Source organism: Periophthalmus magnuspinnatus, chromosome 4, assembly GCF_009829125.3.
Source record: "Periophthalmus magnuspinnatus isolate fPerMag1 chromosome 4, fPerMag1.2.pri, whole genome shotgun sequence".
Classification (NCBI taxonomy): Eukaryota; Metazoa; Chordata; class Actinopteri; order Gobiiformes; family Gobiidae; genus Periophthalmus; species Periophthalmus magnuspinnatus.
In genome coordinates this window covers 34188426-34212894 of record NC_047129.1, presented here as the reverse complement: position 1 = coordinate 34212894, position 24469 = coordinate 34188426, and the positions used below count along the sequence as shown (strand labels likewise).

At 42.2% G+C, this 24469-nt stretch overlaps 1 protein-coding gene across 1 annotated transcript in view; it reads left to right on the top strand.

The window, feature by feature from the left end:
* frem1b (Fras1 related extracellular matrix 1b) overlaps nucleotides 1-24469 on the top strand; it is a 40622-nt gene that overhangs the window by 348 nt on the left and 15805 nt on the right. The window contains exons 2-20 of the mRNA XM_055221185.1: nucleotides 2862-3122; nucleotides 3291-3385; nucleotides 4111-4409; nucleotides 4490-4671; nucleotides 7103-7332; nucleotides 7399-7492; nucleotides 7716-7824; nucleotides 8021-8152; nucleotides 13135-13476; nucleotides 14408-14550; nucleotides 14800-14996; nucleotides 15192-15282; nucleotides 15703-15870; nucleotides 16075-16283; nucleotides 16528-16621; nucleotides 16716-16968; nucleotides 17079-17273; nucleotides 17554-17742; nucleotides 24110-24306. Of these exons, the coding sequence (XP_055077160.1) occupies nucleotides 2907-3122; nucleotides 3291-3385; nucleotides 4111-4409; nucleotides 4490-4671; nucleotides 7103-7332; nucleotides 7399-7492; nucleotides 7716-7824; nucleotides 8021-8152; nucleotides 13135-13476; nucleotides 14408-14550; nucleotides 14800-14996; nucleotides 15192-15282; nucleotides 15703-15870; nucleotides 16075-16283; nucleotides 16528-16621; nucleotides 16716-16968; nucleotides 17079-17273; nucleotides 17554-17742; nucleotides 24110-24306 (3435 nt within the window). The 5' untranslated portion in view covers nucleotides 2862-2906. The remainder of the gene's footprint in view (nucleotides 1-2861; nucleotides 3123-3290; nucleotides 3386-4110; nucleotides 4410-4489; nucleotides 4672-7102; nucleotides 7333-7398; nucleotides 7493-7715; nucleotides 7825-8020; nucleotides 8153-13134; nucleotides 13477-14407; nucleotides 14551-14799; nucleotides 14997-15191; nucleotides 15283-15702; nucleotides 15871-16074; nucleotides 16284-16527; nucleotides 16622-16715; nucleotides 16969-17078; nucleotides 17274-17553; nucleotides 17743-24109; nucleotides 24307-24469) is intronic.

Genomic DNA, 24469 nt, shown 5'->3' with positions numbered 1-24469 from the left:
ACTACAGGATTGAAAGAGGTATTGAAAATGATCAAAATAACAAGCAGATAAGATTTAGATCCTGGTTTAGACCTGATTCAGACTTGTTTTAGTCCCAGGTTTAGACCTGTTTTAGATCTGGTTTAGTCCTGATTTAGCCCTGGTTCAGACTTGTTTTAGTCCCTGGTTTTGACCTATTTTAGTCCTGGTTTATTCCTGGTTTAGTCCTGGTTTAGCCCTGGTTTAGACCTGTTTTAGTCCTGGTTTAGTCCAGGTTTAGTCCTGTTTTAGTCCTGGTTTAGCCCTGGTTTAGTCCTGGTTTAGTCCTGTTTTAGTCCTGTTTTAGTCCTGGTTTAGCCCTGGTTTAGTCCTGGTTTAGTCCTGGTTCAGTCCTGGTTCAGTCCTGTTTCAGTCCTGTTTTAGTCCTGTTTTAGTCCTGTTTTAGTCCTGTTTTAGTCCTGTTTTAGCCCTGGTTTAGTCCTGTTTTAGTCCTGGTTTAGTCCTGGTTTAGTCCTGGTTTAGTCCTGGTTTAGTCCTGGTTCAGTCCTGGTTTCGTCCTGGTTTAGCCGTTTTAGTCCTGTTTTAGTCCTGTTTTAGTCCTGTTTTAGTCCTGTTTTAGTCCTGGTTTAGTCCTGGTTTAGTCCTGGTTTAGCCCTGGTTTAGTCCTGTTTTAGTCCTGTTTTAGTCCTGTTTTAGTCCTGGTTTAGCCCTGGTTTAGCCCTGGTTTAGCCCTGGTTTAGTCCTGGTTCAGTCCTGTTTTAGTCCTGGTTTAGCCCTGGTTTAGCCCTGGTTTAGTCCTGGTTTAGTCCTGGTTTAGTCCTGGTTCAGTCCTGTTTTAGTCCTGGTTTAGCCCTGGTTTAGCCCTGGTTTAGCCCTGGTTTAGTCCTGGTTCAGTCCTGGTTTAGTCCTGGTTTAGCCCTGTTTTAGTCCTGTTTTAGCCCTGGTTTAGCCCTGGTTTAGTCCTGTTTTAGTCCTGGTTTAGTCCTGTTTTAGCCCTGTTTTAGCCCTGTTTTAGTCCTGGTTTAGACTTGGTCCAGACCTGGTGTAGTCCTGTTCTGGCCCTGGTTCAGTCTTGTTTCCTGTAGCAGCAGATGGCTTGTCACTTAGCACAGAAACATTCCTCTGTCTCCCTGTGGCTCCAGATGCGCAACACACACTGGATCTATATACATTTATATATCTATACATTTATATATCTACACATTTATATATCTACACACTTATATATCTACACATTTATATATCTACACATTTATATATCTACACATTTATATATCTACACACTTATATATCTACACATTTATATATCTACACATTTATATATCTACACACTTATATATCTACACATTTATATATCTACACATTTATATATCTACACACTTATATATCTACACACTTATATATCTACACATTTATATATCTACACATTTATATATCTACACACTTATATATCTACACACTTATATATCTACACATTTATATATCTACACATTTATATATCTACACACTTATATATCTACACATTTATATATCTACACACTTATATATCTACACATTTATATATCTACACATTTATATATCTACACACTTATATATCTACACTCTTATATATCTACACACTTATATATCTACACATTTATATATCTACACATTTATATATCTACACACTTATATATCTACACATTTATATATCTACACATTTATATATCTACACACTTATATATCTACACTCTTATATATCTACACACTTATATATCTACACATTTATATATCTACACATTTATATATCTACACACTTATATATCTACACATTTATATATCTACACATTTATATATCTACACACTTATATATCTACACATTTATATATCTACACACTTATATATCTACACATTTATATATCTACACATTTATATATCTACACACTTATATATCTACACTCTTATATATCTACACACTTATATATCTACACATTTATATATCTACACATTTATATATCTACACACTTATATATCTACACATTTATATATCTACACATTTATATATCTACACACTTATATATCTACACTCTTATATATCTACACACTTATATATCTACACATTTATATATCTACACATTTATATATCTACACACTTATATATCTACACATTTATATATCTACACATTTATATATCTACACACTTATATATCTACACATTTATATATCTACACATTTATATATCTACACATTTATATATCTACACACTTATATATCTATACTCTTATATATCTACACACTTATATATCTACACATTTATATATCTACACACTTATATATCTACACACTTATATATCTACACACTTATATATCTACACATTTATATATCTACACACTTATATATCTACACATTTATATATCTACACACTTATATATCTACACACTTATATATCTACACACTTATATATCTACACATTTATATATCTACACACTTATATATCTACACATTTATATATCTACACACTTATATATCTACACACTTATATATCTACACACTTATATATCTACACATTTATATATCTACACACTTATATATCTACACATTTATATATCTACACACTTATATATCTACACATTTATATATCTACACACTTATATATCTACACACTTATATATCTACACACTTATATATCTACACATTTATATATTTACACACTTATATATCTTTACACATTTTTTTTTATCTCTACACATTTTTACACACACAGACCCCCCCATAAGCCATATATGATGTTCATATAACAAGAAACATAAAAGTCCTGGTTTAGTTCCTGTTCAGTCCTTGTTCAGTCCTGGTCCAGTCCTGGTTTAGTCCTGGTTTAGTCCCTGTTTTGCTCTCTCCTCAGGTCTTGACCCTTCATGGCTGTGTGTCTCTGAGGGTCAGATCCAAAATGGCGGCCGTGGTGTCCAGTTTCCTGCTGCTGTGTGCGTTTCTGTGCTGTGCTGATGCGTTCGTGGAGATCAGTCCCCTCGAGGTGCTCAGAGGCCGCTCCACCTTCATCACCTCATCACACCTGAACATCCACGTCACCCCGGGCTCCGACTGCAAAGTGGAGGTGGTGCTCAATGAACCAGTCACCATGAGGGTGGGCGGAGTCACGCCTCAGGTCAGATGCCCTCCTGTCCTCCTGTGTCACCGTGTGTCAGATGCCCTCCCTGTGTGTCAGATGCCCTCCCTGTGTCAGATGCCCTCCCTGTGTGTCAGATGCCCTCCCTGTGTGTCAGATGCCCTCCCTGTGTCAGATGCCCTCCCTTTAAGCTCTGTTTGGTTCCAGGTTTTTGACTGTGGTTTCATGGAGGATGAGGTGGAGTACGATCACAGCGGGAGCCCTCTGCTCCAAGAGGACGCTGTCATGATCCGAGTCTACAGGTAAACCAGGTCTAAACCAGGTCTAAACCAGGACTAAACTGTGTCTAAACCAGGTCTAAACCAGGTCTAAACCAGGTCTAAACCAGGTCTAAACCAGGACTAAACCAGGTCTAAACCAGGTCTAAACCAGGACTAAACCAGGACTAAACCAGGTCTAAACCAGGACTAAACCAGGACTAAACCAGGTCTAAACCAGGTCTAAACCAGGTCTAAACCAGGTCTAAACCAGGTCTAAACCAGGTCTAAACCAGGTCTAAACCAGGTCTAAACCAGGTCTAAACCAGGACTAAACCAGGACTAAACCAGGACTAAACCAGGTCTAAACCAGGTCTAAACCAGGTCTAAACCAGGACTAAACTGTGTCTAAACCAGGTCTAAACCAGGTCTAAACCAGGACTAAACCAGGACTAAACCAGGACTAAAACATGTCTAAACCAGGACTAAACCAGGTTTAAACCAGGACTAAACTGTGTCTAAACCAGGACTAAACCAGGACTTAACCAGGTCTAAACCAGGTCTAAACCAGGACTAAACCAGGACTAAAACATGTCTAAACCAGGACTAAACCAGGTCTAAACCAGGACCAAACCAGGACTAAAACAGGACTAAACCAGAAATGAACCAGGACTAAAGCCGGACTGACCAGGACTGAACCGGGACTGAACCGGGACTAAACTAAGTCTAAACCAGAAATAAACCAGGACTGATGGATTTTATCTCCTCAGGTTCAGCTCCTCAGAGACCCAGGTCCGGACTGTGGTTCTGCCGGTCCTGATCTTAGACCCCCCCTCGCCTTTGGTCTCGTTGGGTCCAAATCCTCTGATAGTCCCGGTCTTCCTGGGTCTTTCAAACCCCATAGACGCCTCAGTCCTCCAGATCCGGACCGGACCAGACCAGATTTGCTCCGTCAGGTTCTACAGTGCCCTGGTCCCGGCCGTGGGTCAGCTGGTGGACCCCCAGAACAGCCGTAACCATGGCAACCAGAGCAACCAGGACAACCAGACCAACCAGAACAACCGGACCGGTGAGGGGTTTGGAATAAGGTCATTTTTATTAAAGGGCCCATATTTTCTAATCTGTGTTATAATGTTGTCCCTCTCTCAGACTGCTCCGGGAACAGTCCGTGTTTGGACCAGACTCAGCCCGTGGTTTTCCTGAAGACTTCCTGTGAGGGCTTCCTCCAGTCTGGACTCAGGTACCAGCACCTGAGCCCCCCCTCTCCCCAGATGGACTACATCCCCCTGGGCATCGAGCTGAGGGAGCGGGCCACCCGGGCTCTGCTTGAGGTTTGTCTTTTCAGTTAAAGGTACAAGACGAATAGCAAACAAAACAAAATCACACTTTGAATGGACACAATTATCAAATACACACAGGGAGGGCATCTGACACACACAGGGAGGGCATCTGACACACACAGGGAGGGCATCTGACACACACAGGGAGGGCATCTGACACACACAGGGAGGGCATCTGACACACAGGGACATTTAAATACAGGCTTTGGGATGTGATTCTTTCTGATCAGACTCATGTTAAACTAAAGTTTTCTTTTGTCGTCGACGCGTTTTCGCTCGTCTCATTAGCGTTTCGCTCGTGTCACTTCCTCAGACCTGAACTTCAGCCAAACACACCACGTTTTCACCGAGCTAACACGCAGCGAGCTAACACACAGCGAGCTAACGAGCTAACGGTGCTAACGTGTAAACAAACCGCCGCAGTGTAACTTCAGAGCAGAGAAAGTTTGAAAAGCAGAGCCCTGCCAACACTGTAAAAACTGAACGTCCACATGAGGTGAGTTTAGTTTAAAGACGCTGAATCTGAGTCTGATCATGTGACCTGTTTCTCTCAGATTCAAAACAATATTTAGTTTAAGGAGCAGTTTATTTTCACAAATACACTTGAAATTCTAAACCTTAAAGGGCCCAGATTCTGACCTGTTCTAATGTTGTTTCCTCGTCACAAACAGATCTCACATATTTAACACACAAACCCTGAGCTTTTCTCTCAAACTGAAAACACTCTGTTCCACCTTGTGATGTCATCATGTGGTCATACAGGAAGTGCTCCACTGTGTTTTTAAACTCCACCTTCACTAGAATCATCTGGATCATTTCAGTCCTGGAGTTGTCTCTTATCTCGACTGAACTAAAGGTAAAAGGAGGAGTTCACTTGAAAACTACCACTTGATGACATCACAAGGTGGAACAGAGTGTTTGGAGCTTTGGAGATGTTACAGACTAATAATAAAGTGTGACTCCGACACAAAACACAACTCCAGTGTGTGTTTGAGGAGGAAATACACTTGAAGCTCACGGTGATCAGTTTTGTGTAATGTAGGACCTTTTTGTTGTGTATTTCCTGCTTTAAAAGTGAAAAGATTAATCAAATTCAACATTAGAAATAAATGTAATTATGGATTAAAATGAACAAAACATAAAAAGACAGTGCTGATGATAAAAGTAAAAGGTTATGCAAGTTACACCAACTCAGTCCAGGACTAAACCAGGACTAAACCAGGACTAAACCAGGACTAAACCAGGACTAAACCAGGACTGAACCAGGACTAAACCAGGACTAAACCAGGACTGCACCAGGCCTCGTGCAGACTCTTTTTACAGTGCAGATGTGGTGGTTTGGTGCCAGATGTCGTCTCTTCTGTCGGATGTTGTTTTGTCAAAGTGGCCGCGTTCCAGTTTTCGGAGCGTCTTTGGCAGCTGAGCGACGTTAGCTTAGCGACGTTAGCTGAGCGTTCGTTAGCGCTCAAAGAGGAAACAGTTTTATTTAAAGGTTATTTTTGGGGCAGATTCTACACCAGCGTTCACACCTCGGCAGGATTTAAAGTCAGGAAACATCTGATCATCTTAAACATTCAGCAGAGACAGAGCAGATCCTTGGCCTCACAATCAGCCTCTGACACTTTAGCTGTTAGATTTATATTTATAATAGTGTTGGTTATTTTATTCACTATTTTATTCACTATTTTATTCACTATTTTATTCAACTATTCAAGGTCTAGTCCTACTGGAAAAAGTTAAAAGTGGATCTCATTCCAAGCCATATTTGCCAAGTAGACCTGGTTTAATCCTGGTTCAGTCCTGGTTCAGTCCTGGTTTAGACCTGGTTTAGTCCTGGTATAGTGCTGATTTAGTCCTGGTTCAGTCCTGGTTCAGTCCTGGTTCAGTCCTGGTTTAGACCTGGTTCAGTCCTGGTTTAGACCTGGTTTAGTCCTGGTATAGTGCTGATTTAGTCCTGGTTCAGTCCTGGTTTAGTCCTGGTTCAGTCCTGGTTTAGACCTGGTTTAGTCCTGGTTTAGTCCTGGTTCAGTCCTGGTATAGTCCTGGTATAGTCCTGGTATAGTCCTGGTATAGTCCTGGTTCAGTCCTGGTTTAGTCCTGGTTCAGTCCTGGTTCAGTCCTGGTGTAGTCCTGGTTTAGACCTGGTTTAGTCTTGGTATAGTGCTGATTTAGTCCTGGTTCAGTCCTGGTTTAGTCCTGGTTCAGTCCTGGTTTAGACCTGGTTTAGTCCTGCTTTAGTCCTGGTTTAGTCCTGGTTTAGTCCTGGTTCAGTCCTGGTTTAGTCCTGGTTCAGTCCTGGTTTAGTCCTGGTTCAGTGCTGATTTAGTCCTGATTTAGTCCTGGTTCAGTCCTGGTTTAGACCTGGTTTAGTCCTGGTTTAGTCCTGGTTCTTGCTGCTTTAATGCTGTTTTTCCGTCTTTAGTCTGAGTACGTCTGGATTCCGGTCCGGATAAACCCCGGTCTTCCGGACCAGCCTCCTCGTGCCTCCTTCATGGCGTCCTCCATTTTGGAAGTGGACCAGTTTGTGTTGACGCCGCTCACCTTGGCGACACTGGACGCAGAGGACGCGGAGACGCCACAGAGTAGACTGGTGTTCAACGTGACGGCGCCCCCTGCAGGAGGATACCTGACACACCTGGATGACCACACCAGGTGAGTGCAGGGGGCGGAGCTTAGACCCTGGTAACTAAAGGACTAAACCAGGGCTTCATATTTTAGGGAGGTTCACTCTTTCACCTGGGACGACCTCAACCACCTGAAGATCGCCTACCAGCCCCCCCACACCAGCCAATCACAGCGCACCCACGACCAGGTGAGAGCCAATCAGAGCACAGAACCAAGATGATACAAAAAACACTGGCCAATCACAGCGCGCCCACGACCAGGTGAGAGCCAATCAGAGCACAGAAATGTCCAGGTTCAAAATCATCGGCTATCGAACAAATTACAAATGAAAGTCTATGGATCCTGGCCTCTGATTGGTTGTATCGTCCAGTGTTATGAACCTTGGAGTCTGTGTCTTTGCTGTTTGTCAGATGGAGTTCCAGGTGATAGACGGCTCGTTCCAGACGTCTTCTCCCATCGTGGTCCACGTGTCCATCAGAGCGTCAGAGACCAACGCCCCGAGAGTCTCCTGGAACATGGGTCTGTGAGACTTTAACAAAGGGACAAGAATAATGTCTCTGTACAGCCACAAGATGGACGCCAGAAATGACAATAATGTAATGTTTCTCTCCCCTCCTCCTCTCCTCCTCTCCCCTCCTCCTCTCCTCCTCCCCCTCCTCCTCCCCCTCCTCCTCTCCTCTCCTCCTCCTCTCCTCCTTCTCTCCTCCTGTCCCAGGCCTGGTCCTGTTGGAGGGTCAGTCTCGCTCGCTCTCGTGGGAGGAGTTTCAGGTGGTGGACAGAGACGACATAGAGCAGGTGTTTGTGGTGGCAGTGGACGGACCACAGCACGGGACTCTGACAGTGAGAGGTACACGAATACTACTGCAAAAGTACACAGATACTACTGCAAAAGTACACAGATACTACTGCAAAAGTACACAGATACTACTGCAAAAGTACACAGATACTACTGCAAAAGTACACAGATACTACTGCAAAAGTACACGAATACTACTGCAAAAGTACACGAATACTACTGCAAAAGTACACAGATACTACTGCAAAAGTACACATATACTACTGCAAAAGTACACAGATACTACTGCAAAAGTACACAGATACTACTGCAAAAGTACATAAATACTACTACCTCATAGTCAAAGGTACACGAATACTACTACTACACCTCTCTCTCCTCACTTGCACGGTCCAGGTCTCTCACGTGCACACCCCTCTCTCCTCACGTGCACGCCACTCTCTTCACGTGCACACCCCTCTCCTCACGTGCACACCACTCTCTTCACATGCACACCTCTCTCTCTTCACGTGCACGGTCCTGGTCTCTCACGTGCACACCCCTCTCCTCACGTGCACACCACTCTCTTCACGTGCACACCCCTCTCTCCTCACGTGCACGCCACTCTCTTCACATGCACACCACTCTCTTCACGTGCACGCCGCTCTCTCCTTACGTGCACGCCGCTCTCTCCTCACGTGCACGCCACTCTCCCTTCACGTGCACGCCGCTCTCCTCACGTGCACGTCGCTCTCTCTTCACGTGCACATCGCTCTCTCTTCACGTGCACGCCACTCTCTCTTCACGTGCACACCGCTCTCTCCTCACGTGCACGCCGCTCTCTCCTCACGTGCACGCCGCTCTCCTCACGTGCACGCCGCTCTCCTCACGTGCACGCTCCCTCATTAGCGTTGGCCGCAGACAGATGCTTTGCTCAAAATGGCCGCCGCTCGGAGCCAAAGGAGGAAGACACAGAAGGTCAGGACTCCTCAGGCCAGAGCAGGGACAGTCACACAGGCTGATTTAAAGGTGCACTGTGTCACTTTTCAGGTGGAGAGTCTGCCACCTTCTTGTCTCCATAGAGATATTATTGTTTTGCCTGGAATGTCCCGGTATGGCATTAATGGGATTATGACTTAGACCAGGGCTGTTCATTACGTCGCATTTTGTGTAGATCACGTCCCGTCATGTCCAGTCACATGACTAATACACAGGACAGTCAGATCACACCTGACCCGAGGTCACATCATGGACGCTGCAGAAACAAGCGTGAGTTTAACCCCATAGCGTCGGATCCTATCGTCGCCGATAGAGCGGGTTGTGGACTTTCCAGCAGCGTGCTCATGTAAATTCAAACGGCGTCTCAAAGTGGAGACACGGGGCTGTCTAAATATTTGACCGTCATTACTGTAATCTGCCTCTGATGTCCCTGGCGATGAATGAGAGCGCGGGGCTGCGGGGATTTTCACTCATTTATTCGATGCGTCAAAGAAAAAATACGGATGGATGTGTAAAATAGAAGTATTTGTGTGAAAAAATGCAGTAAATTCTGATACTTCATTTAACATGATTTTTATGGCTAAAAAAAGACAAAACCGTAATCCACATGATTATCTCTGTTATCACTTTAAAATGAAAAATGCAGTTTTCCTCGTGTCTGTCAGAAGCTTCTGCCCAAACTCTGCATCACTGATTCTGTTCAGTGTCAGAGCAGAAATCATCAAAGTTATGAACATGTGAGAAGTTCAGTGTGTTGTGCAGTTTTATCTCATGTACATGAAAATGCACTGGACATGTAAGAATTCATAAAACATTTACAAATATAAATATATGTTTAACATTTTTGTATTAGGTGGTGGATCTTTCAGACATGATCATTTTAAAAGTCGCTCACACTGAACAAGTCTGAGCACCTCTGGTTTAGATTTTATGACGACTCAAGAATGTGGATAGGCCCAGTTACAGAGACATTAAAGTGAATTCTGTCACTTCATTCTGACACTTTACACTATATTAACAAACATGCTTTCTTACATTATAATTCATCAAATAATAATCTCAGTGTACAGTAGAGGAGTTTAGGCTCAGTGGACTACGTGGTTCTGTAGTGTGACGTCAGGATTTACAACCAGGAAGGAAAATTTTAAACCAAAAATATTGCCAAATTGGGACATTTTTATTTATTTATTTATTTTGTCTTAAGTGTGTTTTGTTAAAATGCGTAGTCTGACCTGTCGTCGGCTCTTTAACATACACCAGGTCGACACACTGATCTGTGTGAAGTTGAGGTCACATGATCACGTTCATGTTTCGTCCCGGTGCTCCTGGTCATGGTCCATTTGGGCTGATCTTATCGAGGTTCTGCAGACGACGTCACAGCCTGTAGAACTTTGTTAGTGAGTGGTAAAAATAGTCTGAGTGTCAGTGGAGAGTAATGATATTTAACCTGTAAAAGCTCAAAACACTCACTTTTAAACGTGGCAAACCTCGTACAGTTTAAGAACAAATATAAAAGTCTACAGCTCTGTGAAATATTTACTTTGTGCCTGACGCTAAAACACTAAAGTCAAGTGAACAGTAGAAAACGAGGTAAAGCACAGGGGCCCTGCAGACGCACTCTGAACTGAACCTTTCTCTCCTTAAATCACATGTTTCTGAATCTTTAATTATTGTGGGGTGAAAATGACAGCTCCACGGACAAAAATGAGGCGGAAAAAAAACAAAGAAACACATTTAATCCGTTGAGCTGTTCCCAGTTCTGCCTCCGTGCCCCTCGGTCGGAATGTTTAGTTGCATTTTTTGACTTATATGTTGTCACTGCCTCGGTTCTCTCTCCTCATTGGTCTGTGCACAGATGCATTTACTCTTCACTCAAGGTTAAAATGAGCCACATCTGAAGCACAAACTGAAGCTTAAAGGAGCGGAAAGCAACAGACGCCATTCCCAACGGCAAAACACAATTCCCAAAGGCGTCCCCGGTGTCGGATACCAGCAGAAACGGGAACAATCTGATTCCAATGCAACTTAGGACAGTGTGTTTGGGAATTTTGAGGAATCGTGTTGATAAATTGCCGAAATGGATGAAAGTGCACGGATCAAATCTGAAGTGAACCAGGACTGAACCAGATCTGAGTCTAGTCATGGACCAAAACTGGACTAAACCGGTCGAACAGATGACATATGTCCAGTAATGAGCGGCTAAAGGAGCGGAAAGACCAGACGCTAAACCCAAGGCACTACAGGCCCAGAGGAGCGCCAAAACATATGGTGCAGAGGAGGGACAGTGTGGTACAGAGGACAGTGTGGTGCAGAGGACAGTGAGGTACAGAGGAGGGACAGTGTGGTGCAGAGGAGGGACAGTGTGGTACAGAGGAGGGACAGTGTGGTACAGAGGACAGTGTGGTGCAGAGGAGGGACAGTGTGGTACAGAGGAGGGACAGTGTGGTACAGAGGAGGGACAGTGTGGTACAGAGGAGGGACAGTGTGGTACAGAGGAGGGACAGTGTGGTACAGAGGAGGGACAGTGAGGTACAGAGGACAGTGAGGTACAGAGGAGGGACAGTGTGGTACAGAGGACAGTGAGGTACAGAGGAGGGACAGTGAGGTGCAGAGGAGGGACAGTGTGGTACAGAGGAGAGACAGTGTGGTACAGAGGAGGGACAGTGTGGTACAGAGGAGGGACAGTGTGGTACAGAGGAGAGTGTGGTACAGAGGAGGGAGAGTGTGGTACAGAGGAGGGACAGTGTGGTACAGAGGAAGGACAGTGTGGTACAGAGGAGGGACAGTGTGGTACAGAGGAAGGACAGTGTGGTACAGAGGAAGTACACTGCGGTACAGAGGAAGGACAGTGTGGTACAGAGGAAGGACAGTGTGGTACAGAGGAAGTACACTGCGGTACAGAGGAAGTACACTGCGGTACAGAGGAAGTACACTGCGGTACAGAGGAAGTAAACTGCGGTACAGAGGAAGTAAACTGCGGTACAGAGGAAGTAAACTGCGGTACAGAGGAAGTAAACTGTGGTACAGAGGAGGTACACTGTGGTACAGAGGAAGTACACTGTGGTACAGAGGAGGGACACTGTGGTACAGAGGAGGGACACTGTGGTACAGAGGAGGGACACTGTGGTATAGAGGAGGTACATTGTGGTACAGAGGAGGGACACTGTGGTACAGAGGAGGTACACTGTGGTACAGAGGAGGTACACTGTGGTACAGAGGAGGGACACTGTGGTACAGAGGAGGGACACTGTGGTACAGAGGAGGGACACTGTGGTACAGAGGAGGAGATGTGTGGATGGGGAGGACATGAAGTTTTTGTAGTTTGGTTCTTTTTGTGGCTTTTTGGAGCCTGGAGCAAAGATGGCGTCTGTCCCAGGCCCTGGTGCACTGCCAGATTTACCTCCACAGAAGAAGAGGGGCGCAGGGGTCGAAGGTCGCAGGGAACAGATTGGGTGACACTCGTTAGCGACAGAAAACGCCCCAAAATACTGCAGTAATTAGGCCCATAGGTGGCACTGTACTGGGCGAACGGCCACGGACTGAACCAGGGCCAGGAGAGAGGGAAGGAGGGAGGGAGAGAGAGAGAGAGAGAGAGAGAGGGGAGGGAAGGAGGGAGGGAGAGGAGGAAAGGAAGAGAGAGAGGAGAGAGAGAAAGTTCCATTTAGCTTTGGGCTGTGGCTCCTGAAGTTCTAATAAACCCCGGAGAATTCCCACTGATCTGAACAACTTCGACAAGACCAGAACAGGACTAAACCAGGACTAAACCAGGACTAAACCAGGACTAAACCAGGACTAAACCAGGACTAAACTAGGACTAAGCCAGCACTAAGCCAGCACTAAACCAGGACTAAACCAGGACTAAACCAGGACTAAACCAGGACTAAGCCAGGACTAAGCCAGGACTAAACCAGGACTAAACCAGGACTAAACCAGGACTAAACCAGGACTAAACCAGGACTAAACCAGGACTAAGCCAGCACTAAGCCAAGACTAAGCCAGGACTAAACCAGGACTAAAACATGAAGAAAACCTGGTCTAAACATGGTCTGTTTCAGGGGCGAAGTCCTTCATGTTCCGTGTGGCCGACCTCCGGCGTGGCGACATCGTTTATCGGCATGACGACAGCGACACATCACATGACCACATCGTTTTCCGCATCAGCGACGGGCGCCACACCATTCGGCACCGCTTCCCCATCGCCATCTTGCCCCGGGACGACTCACCGCCATTTTTACTCAACAACGTGGCTCTGCAAGTACAGGAGGGGGCGCAAGTCCAAGTCCGGGACTATCTCCTGGCCTCAGACCTGGACTCCAGCGACCAGTACATCACCTATGACATCACCACAAGACCAAAGAGCGGGAAACTGGTGCGAAAGAGTTCACCCCAGGACACAGGTGAGTGAAAACAAGAAGCTGGTGCAGAAGAATTTAGGGTAAAAGTATTAGTGAACTGGACAAGACGGGGATAATAAATAAATAAAGTAAAAACAAGAGGTCCCAAAATAGGCCCCTGTGGAACTCCAACAGTAATGTCAAGTAGTTCAGATCTCACGCTCTTATAACTGACTGTTTACCTTCACCTTTCCATAGTGGTACAACAGTTTTCCAAACTCTTCACACACCAGTGTGAAGATCAGCGTTTCTCAAACTGTGGGGCGCGTACCACTGGTGCTGGACCAGCTCCTGCAGGTGGAACTTGAACAGCTCTTCAGTTTGTGGATTGGCCTGGTTTAACGTTCATAGTGTCCACTTTTGTGTCCTTTGGATCATTTTCTTGTTTAACTACAGTGGAGATGATGTAGTCCACTTTTAGACCTGGTTTAGCCCTAGATTAGACCTTGAACAGTCCTGGTTTAGATCTGGTGGGATTAGAAAAGCCTGATCTTTTCTTTGATGCTACATGGCGTGAAACATGGTCTTTAGTCCTGGTCTCAGTCCTAGTCTCTCGTCCTAGTCCTGGTTTAGTCCTTGTCTCTGGTCTTAGTCCTGGTTTAGTCCTTGTCTCTGGTCTTAGTCCTGGTTTAGTCCTTGTCTCTGGTCTTTAGTCCCGGTTTAGTCCTTGTCTCTCGTCTTAGTCCTGGTTTAGTCCTTGTCTCTGGTCTTTAGTCCTGGTTTAGTCCTTGTCTCTCGTCCTAGTCCTTGTTTAGTCCTCGTCTCTGGTCTTTAGTCCTGGTTTAGTCCTTGTCTCTGGTCTTTAGTCCTGGTTTAGTCCTTGTCTCTGGTCTTTAGTCCTGGTTTAGTCCTTGTCTCTGGTCTTTAGTCCTGGTTTAGTCCTTGTCTCTGGTCTTTAGTCCTGGTTTAGTCCTTGTCTCTGGTCTGTTTTCAGGTGTGGAGGTGCAGAGTTTCCTGCAGAAGGAGCTGGTCCAGGGTCAGATCTTTTACCAACACTCAGGAGACGAGACGCAGGAGGACAGCTTCGACTTCAGCCTCTCAGACAACAACGAGCCTCCAAATTTGTCCCAGATCTATGTGAGTACTCAACCAGGACTCAACCGGGACTAAACCTGGACTACACCAGGACTGAACCATGACTATATCAGGACTACATTAGGACTAAACCAGGATAAAACCAGGAGCGAACCATGAATACATCAGGACTAAACTAGGACTGAACCAGCACTAAACCAGGACTGAACTAGGATTCAACCAGGACCGAACCAGAACTGAACCAGAGCTGAACCAGGACTGAACCAGGACTAAACAAGGTCTTTGTTGCAGACGGTGGTGGTCCACGTGTTCCCAGTGAAAGACCAGGTCCCAGTTGAAGTTCCGGGTTCGGTCCGGACTCTGACCCTGAGAGAGGACCAGGTGGTCTATATCAGCCCACAACAGCTCCACTTCAGAGACCCAGAAGATCCAGACCAAGACCTCACCTACACCATCACACGGGCCTGCTACAGCACCAACAGACCGAGGTAAGACCAGAGACTGGACCAGAGACCAGAGACTGGACCAGAGACCAGAGACCAGAGACTGGACCAGAGACCAGAGACTGGACCAGAGACTGGACCAGAGACCAGAGACCAGAGACCAGAGACCAGAGACCAGACCACAAGATCAGACCAGAGATCGGACCACATTAAAGTCCAGATCTGTGTTTTGTGTTCCAGTCTGATGGACGCAGGTCGCCTCTTCCTCACCGACAACTCCAACTCCATGAAGAGAGACCACATGATCCCAGTGCTCAAGTCCTTTACCCAGGTCTGCTCCTGTCTGCTCCTGTCTGCTCCTCTGGCTCTGCTCCTGTCTGCTCCTGTCTGCTCCTCTGGCTCTGCTCCTCTGCTCCTCTGGCTCTGCTCCTCTAGCTCTGCTCCTCTGGCTCTGCTCCTCTGCTCCTCTAGCTCTGCTCCTCTGGCTCTGCTCCTCTGCTCCTCTGGCTCTGCTCCTCTAGCTCTGCTCCTCTGGCTCTGCTCCTCTGCTCCTCTGTTCCTCTGGCTCTGCTCCTCTGCTCCTCTGGCTTTGCTCCTCTGCTCCTCTGCTCCTCTGCTCCTCTGGCTCTGCTCCTCTGCTCCTCTGCTCCTCTGTCTCTGCTCCTCTGGCTCTGCTCCTCCGCTCCTCTGGCTCTGCTCCTCCGCTCCTCTGGCTCTGCTCCTCTGGCTATGATCTTGTTTGTGGTCTCAGTCTGCAGTGAATCACATGAAGGTTGGGTTCATGCCTCCTGTTGAGGACATTGGTCTGGATCCTCTCTTGGTCCGGTTTGAGTTCTCGGTCCAGGATCTTCAGGGAGGACTGGTCTCTGGTCTGGACTTCAACATCACGGTTCTCCCGGTGGACGACCAGAAACCACAGGTCAAAGCAAAACATAACTCTTCAATTTTAAAACCCACGCAACCAACCTGAAGCTCCCCCCAGGTGTAAACCAGAACTAACTCAGGACTTGACCAGCACTAACCCAGGACTAACCTAGGACTTGACCAGTACTAACCTAGATCTAACCCAGGACTAACCCAGGAATAAGTCTAAGCCGGGTCTAAGCTCTGTCTCTGTTCCCAGGCCTTCTCTAACCTGGTGCGGGTGGAGGAGGGAGGTGCCGTTCTTCTTACAGAGGAGCACGTGATGGTCAGAGACAGAGACAGTCCTGAGGACGCACTGAGCGCTCACATCCTGAAGGGGGCGCTGCACGGGAGACTGGAGAGACAGGGACACAAGCTCAGGCCTGGAGACAGCTTCAGTCTGATGGACCTGAGGAGTTTGAGGGTCAGGTGAGCATCCTCTGCACCATCCGCATCTTCTGCTCCTCTGACTCTCTCTTCTGCATCCTCTAACCTTCTCCTCTGTATCCTCTGCACCATCAACATCCTCTGCTCCATCTGGCCTCCTCTGCATCCTCTGCTCCATCTGACCTCCTCTGCATCCTCTGCTCCATCTGACCTCCTCTGCATCCTCTGCTCCATCTGGTCCTTTCCTCTGCATCGTCTGGTCCTGTGACCCTCTCCTCTGCTCCAGATATGTTCATGACGACTCTGAGACCACCGCAGATGAAATCAGTCTGAGGATCTCCGATGGGACCAACAGTGTGGACCTGGTTCTTCATGTACAGGTACTAAACCAGGTCTAAACCAGGTCTAAACCAGGTCTAAACCAGGTCTAAACCAGGTCTAAACCGGGTCTTTAATACGTGCTCCTCTCCTCAGATCTTGCCCATGAATGACGAAGCCCCAGTTCTTGACCGGTTCTTGCTGAACTCTCTTGTCTGTAATGAGTCTGGTTCGGTCCGGATCTCCCTGGACCATCTGAGAGCTTCAGATCGGGACTCTGATGACCTACGCCTGGTCTACATGTTGGCCCGCACCCCCCACTTTGGAACCCTCCAGAAATCTGGTCTCAACGTGGACCGCTTCACCCAGCAAGACCTGGTCCAAGGTCTGGTCTACTACAGCCACTCAGGTACCACGGGGTTCAGTCCTGGTTTAGACCTCTTTTGTCCTGTTTTAGACCTGGTTCAGTCCTGGTTTAGTCCTATTTTAGTCCTGTTTTCTCCCTGTATTTCGTTGTAGGAGCAGAGATCGGTCCTGCTCCTGTAATGGACACTATAACGTTGATCATCTCTGACGCTGAGGCCGGTTTGACGGACAGCTGTTGTGATGGAGATGCCCCGCCCCCTCCTGTCCCGCTGCACGGGTCACTTCCTGTTTACGACCTGAACGTTACTGTACTTCCTGTCAACAACCAGCCCCCCGTCATTGTTCTGGGTAACAGCTTTGCTCCGATCCAGTGCCACAGTTCAAATTGTACTGTTAAGATTTCCTCACGATAATTGACCATATAAACAAACAAGGGTGAAATCTGGTTTAGTCCTGGTTCAGTCCTAGTTCAGTCCTGGTTCAGTCCTGGTTCAGTCCTGGTTCACTCCTGGTCCAGTCCTGGTTCAGTCCTGGTTCAGTCCTGGTTTAGTCCTGGTTCAGTCCTGGTTCAGTCCTGGTTCAGTCCTGGTTCAGTCCTGGTTCAGTCCTGGTCCTCTGCTCTCTCCAGGTCCGTCTCTCCTCTCGGTGAATGAGGGCTCCTTTGGGTGCCTCTGTGGGGGGGTCTTGGGTGCCACAGACCTGGACACGCCCCCTGATGGCATCACCTTCCACCTGCTGGCTCCTCCCCTTCATGGTTTCATCGAGAACACACTGCCCTCCGCTGGATCTGAGAAGAGCCGCGCCGGCATCCCAGTGGGTCAGTAAAGGTCATGACTTCAGATAGAGCAAGGGCCTACATAACTCTGTATCACTCTATATCACTCTATACAACAATATAACTCTGTATCACTCTATACAATAATATAACTCTGTATCACTCTATACAACAATATAACTCTGTATCACTCTATACAACAATATAACTCTGTATCACTCTATACAACAATATAACTCTGTATCACTCTATACAACAATATAACTCTGTATCACTCTATACAATAATATAACTCTGTATCACTCTATACAACAATATAACTCTGTATCACTCTATACAACAATATAACTCTATATCACTCTATACAATAATATAACTCTGTATCACTCTATACAACAATATAACTCTATCACTCTATATCACTCTATACAATAATATAACTCTGTATCACTCTATACAACAATATAACTCTATATCACTCTATACAATAATATAACTCTGTATCACTCTATACAATAATATAACTCTGTATCACTCTATACAACAATATAACTCTATATCACTCTATACAATAATATAACTCTATATCACTCTATACAACAATATAACTCTATATCACTCTATACCAGGGGTCACCAACCTTTTTTAACCTGAGAGCTACTTTATGGGCACTGAGTCATACGAAGGGCTACCAGTTTGAGACGCTCTTCTGAAATAACACATTTGCTCAGTTTGCCTTTAGTTATAAATTATTAACAATGATAAATGATAATCATCTATGTGAACACACTAATCACGTTGCAAGACACTGATCACATTAATGATTTCTCAAAATAATTATCAACGATGAGCAAGGAGGGAAACAGATATCAGTATTCAGCACTTTAACTTTACTAATCTTAGTAATTGTTAAATTTCCAGATGACACTTACATCACTACATCTCATAGGAAAAGTATCCCATTTTCACTATCCATTGACAAACCTTTTTAACAAAACATAAATAATATACATTGCACCATGTTTCATAAAGTTATCAATTATGTAATGTTAAAGAAAAATAAGCTTACATATTTTTAAATAAATTTCGGTTGCGTTGTGTGACTTTGTCGTGGAAAAAGCCTGGTGTTTACCCAAAGCTGCGTTTGTGAGACGTAGTGAAGTGTCCCTCCACATTGTGCCGCTTTGCCGTCGCCACAGTCGCTCCGCAGATGAGATACGCGCAGGTTTCTTTTACAGTCTTAAATCGTTGTGAAAGTGATCTCTTTATTTTCTACCATGTTTTGGAGAAAGAAACTGCATTCAGCGCATCCTCACAGCGCTCGCGAGCGGAGCACTGGTTTTGTCACGCGCACAATACTGACCTTTGAAGTGAGTAGGTCAAAGTTCACCTTAACTTATCTATCTACACTTCACGTATAATGAACATATGTTTAAGATATTGTCATTTTTAAATCTATATAAACGCAAGGGTGATTAAAAAATAGCAACAGAATAAAATTAAATTTTAGATGCAGTGAGTTGTGCTATTTTTAGAACTGGTCTGCGGGCGACTCATGTGGGGCTTGGGGGCGACATGGCGCCCGCGGGCACAGGGTTGGTGACCCCTGCTCTATACAATAATATAACTCTGTATCACTCTATACAATAATATAACTCTGTATCACTCTATACAACAATATAACTCTATATCACTCTATACAATAATATAACTCTGTATCACTCTATACAACAATATAACTCTGTATCACTCTATACAACAATATAACTCTATATCACTCTATACAATAATATAACTCTGTATCACTCTATACAACAATATAACTCTATATCACTCTATACAATAATATAACTCTGTATCACTCTATACAATAATATAACTCTGTATCACTCTATACAACAATATAACTCTATATCACTCTATACAATAATATAACTCTGTATCACTCTATACAACAATATAACTCTGTATCACTCTATACAATAATATAACTCTGTATCACTCTATACAATAATATAACTCTGTATCACTCTATACAACAATATAACTCTGTATCACTCTATACAATAATATAACTCTGTATCACTCTATACAACAATATAACTCTGTATCACTCTATACAATAATATAACTCTGTATCACTCTATACAACAATATAACTCTATATCACTCTATACAACAATATAACTCTGTATCACTCTATACAACAATATAACTCTATCACTCTATATCACTCTATACAATAATATAACTCTGTATCACTCTATACAACAATATAACTCTATATCACTCTATACAATAATATAACTCTGTATCACTCTATACAATAATATAACTCTGTATCACTCTATACAACAATATAACTCTATATCACTCTATACAATAATATAACTCTGTATCACTCTATACAACAATATAACTCTGTATCACTCTATACAATAATATAACTCTGTATCACTCTATACAATAATATAACTCTGTATCACTCTATACAACAATATAACTCTATATCACTCTATACAACAATATAACTCTATATCACTCTATACAATAATATAACTCTGTATCACTCTATACAATAATATAACTCTGTATCACTCTATACAACAATATAACTCTGTATCACTCTATACAATAATATAACTCTGTATCACTCTATACAATAATATAACTCTGTATCACTCTATACAATAATATAACTCTGTATCACTCTATACAATAATATAACTCTGTATCACTCTACACAATAATATAACTCTGTATCACTCTATACAATAATATAACTCTGTATCACTCTATACAACAATATAACTCTATATCACTCTATACAACAATATAACTCTGTATCACTCTATACAATAATATAACTCTGTATCACTCTATACAATAATATAACTCTGTATCACTCTATACAATAATATAACTCTGTATCACTCTATACAATAATATAACTCTGTATCACTCTACACAATAATATAACTCTGTATCACTCTATACAATAATATAACTCTGTATCACTCTATACAACAATATAACTCTATATCACTCTATACAATAATATAACTCTGTATCACTCTATACAATAATATAACTCTGTATCACTCTATACAATAATATAACTCTGTATCACTCTATACAATAATATAACTCTGTATCACTCTATACAACAATATAACTCTATCACTCTATATCACTCTATACAACAATATAACTCTGTATCACTCTATACAACAATATAACTCTGTATCACTCTATACAACAATATAACTCTATCACTCTATATCACTCTATACAACAATATAACTCTGTATCACTCTATACAACAATATAACTCTGTATCACTCTATACAACAATATAACTCTATCACTCTATATCACTCTATACAATAATATAACTCTATATCACTCTATACAACAATATAACTCTATATCACTCTATACAACAATATAACTCTATATCACTCTATACAATAATATAACTCTGTATCACTCTATACAACAATATAACTCTGTATCACTCTATACAACAATATAACTCTATATCACTCTATACAATAATATAACTCTGTATCACTCTATACAATAATATAACTCTATATCACTCTATACAATAATATAACTCTGTATCACTCTATACAACAATATAACTCTGTATCACTCTATACAACAATATAACTCTATATCACTCTATACAATAATATAACTCTGTATCACTCTATACAATAATATAACTCTGTATCACTCTATACAATAATATAACTCTGTATCACTCTATACAATAATATAACTCTGTATCACTCTATACAACAATATAACTCTATCACTCTATATCACTCTATACAACAATATAACTCTGTATCACTCTATACAACAATATAACTCTGTATCACTCTATACAACAATATAACTCTATCACTCTATATCACTCTATACAACAATATAACTCTGTATCACTCTATACAACAATATAACTCTGTATCACTCTATACAACAATATAACTCTATCACTCTATATCACTCTATACAATAATATAACTCTGTATCACTCTATACAACAATATAACTCTGTATCACTCTATACAACAATATAACTCTATATCACTCTATACAATAATATAACTCTGTATCACTCTATACAATAATATAACTCTGTATCACTCTATACAACAATATAACTCTATATCACTCTATACAATAATATAACTCTGTATCACTCTATACAACAATATAACTCTGTATCACTCTATACAACAATATAACTCTATATCACTCTATACAATAATATAACTCTGTATCACTCTATACAATAATATAACTCTGTATCACTCTATACAACAATATAACTCTATATCACTCTATACAATAATATAACTCTGTATCACTCTATACAACAATATAACTCTATCACTCTATATCACTCTATACAATAATATAACTCTGTATCACTCTATACAACAATATAACTCTGTATCACTCTATACAACAATATAACTCTATATCACTCTATACAATAATATAACTCTGTATCACTCTATACAATAATATAACTCTGTATCACTCTATACAACAATATAACTCTGTATCACTCTATACAACAATATAACTCTATATCACTCTATACAATAATATAACTCTGTATCACTCTATACAATAATATAACTCTGTATCACTCTATACAACAATATAACTCTATCACTCTATATCACTCTATACAACAATATAACTCTGTATCACTCTATACAACAATATAACTCTGTATCACTCTATACAACAATATAACTCTGTATCACTCTATACAACAATATAACTCTATCACTCTATATCACTCTATACAATAATATAACTCTGTATCACTCTATACAACAATATAACTCTATATCACTCTATACAATAATATAACTCTGTATCACTCTATACAATAATATAACTCTGTATCACTCTACACAATAATATAACTCTGTATCACTCTATACAACAATATAACTCTATATCACTCTATACAATAATATAACTCTATATCACTCTATACAACAATATAACTCTGTATCACTCTATACAACAATATAACTCTATATCACTCTATACAATAATATAACTCTGTATCACTCTATACAATAATATAACTCTGTATCACTCTATACAACAATATAACTCTATATCACTCTATACAATAATATAACTCTGTATCACTCTATACAATAATATAACTCTGTATCACTCTATACAACAATATAACTCTATATCACTCTATACAATAATATAACTCTGTATCACTCTATACAATAATATAACTCTGTATCACTCTATACAATAATATAACTCTGTATCACTCTATACAATAATATAACTCTGTATCACTCTATACAATAATATAACTCTGTATCACTCTATACAATAATATAACTCTGTATCACTCTATACAATAATATAACTCTGTATCACTCTATACAATAATATAACTCTGTATCACTCTATACAATAATATAACTCTGTATCACTCTACACAATAATATAACTCTGTATCACTCTATACAATAATATAACTCTGTATCACTCTATACAATAATATAACTCTGTATCACTCTATACAATAATATAACTCTGTATCACTCTATACAATAATATAACTCTGTATCACTCTATACAATAATATAACTCTGTATCACTCTATACAACAATATAACTCTATATCACTCTATACAATAATATAACTCTGTATCACTCTATACAATAATATAACTCTGTATCACTCTATACAATAATATAACTCTGTATCACTCTATACAATAATATAACTCTGTATCACTCTATACAATAATATAACTCTGTATCACTCTATACAATAATATAACTCTGTATCACTCTATACAATAATATAACTCTGTATCACTCTATACAACAATATAACTCTATCACTCTATATCACTCTATACAACAATATAACTCTGTATCACTCTATATCACTCTAAATCACTCTATACAATATAACTCTGTATCACTCTATATCACTCTAAATCACTCTCACTCTAAATCACTATATAACTATATCACTCTGTATCACTCTATAAAACTCTGTATAGCTCTATATAAGTCTCCAAACTTGTGCTCCACAGATTTTGATTCTTCTCATTATTAGTTTGGTTTCGGCTCCACAAACTCGTGGGATTAATCTCATGTGTTAAAGTCCTTAGACGATTCTCACATCTTTGATTGTGAATAATGTCCACTTTCTGAAGATGATGTGAAAAAATCATTTGAGTTTTGTTTATTTAAACTGACAGAGAAATTGTGCCATTTTTGTTTCATGTAACTATAACCCCAGAGCTCCCCCTGAGAGTTCAGACCTGACCCAATGTGGTCTGGATTGTGCAGGAGGGTGGGAGGGTTCCTAATTGCTCTGTCTTCCCAGAATCCTTCACTCTGACGGACCTGAGCGGCGGCTTCATAAACTACGTCCAGTCTCTGCACCGCGACACAGAACCACGCGCAGATCACATGACCTTATCTGTCAACGATGGGCTGCACAGCTCCGCCCCCTCACCTGTCTACATCATCATCAACCCGACTAATGACGAGCCTCCGGTCCTGCACCTAAACAACTTCACCGTAAGCATCCTAACTGTCCTTTAGTCCTGGTTCAGTCCTGGTTTAGTCCTGGTTTAGTCCTGGTTTAGTCCTGGTTTAGTCCCGGTTCAGTCCTGGTTCAGTCCCGGTTCAGTCCCGGTTCAGTCCTGGTTCAGTCCCGGTTCAGTCCCGGTTCAGTCCTGGT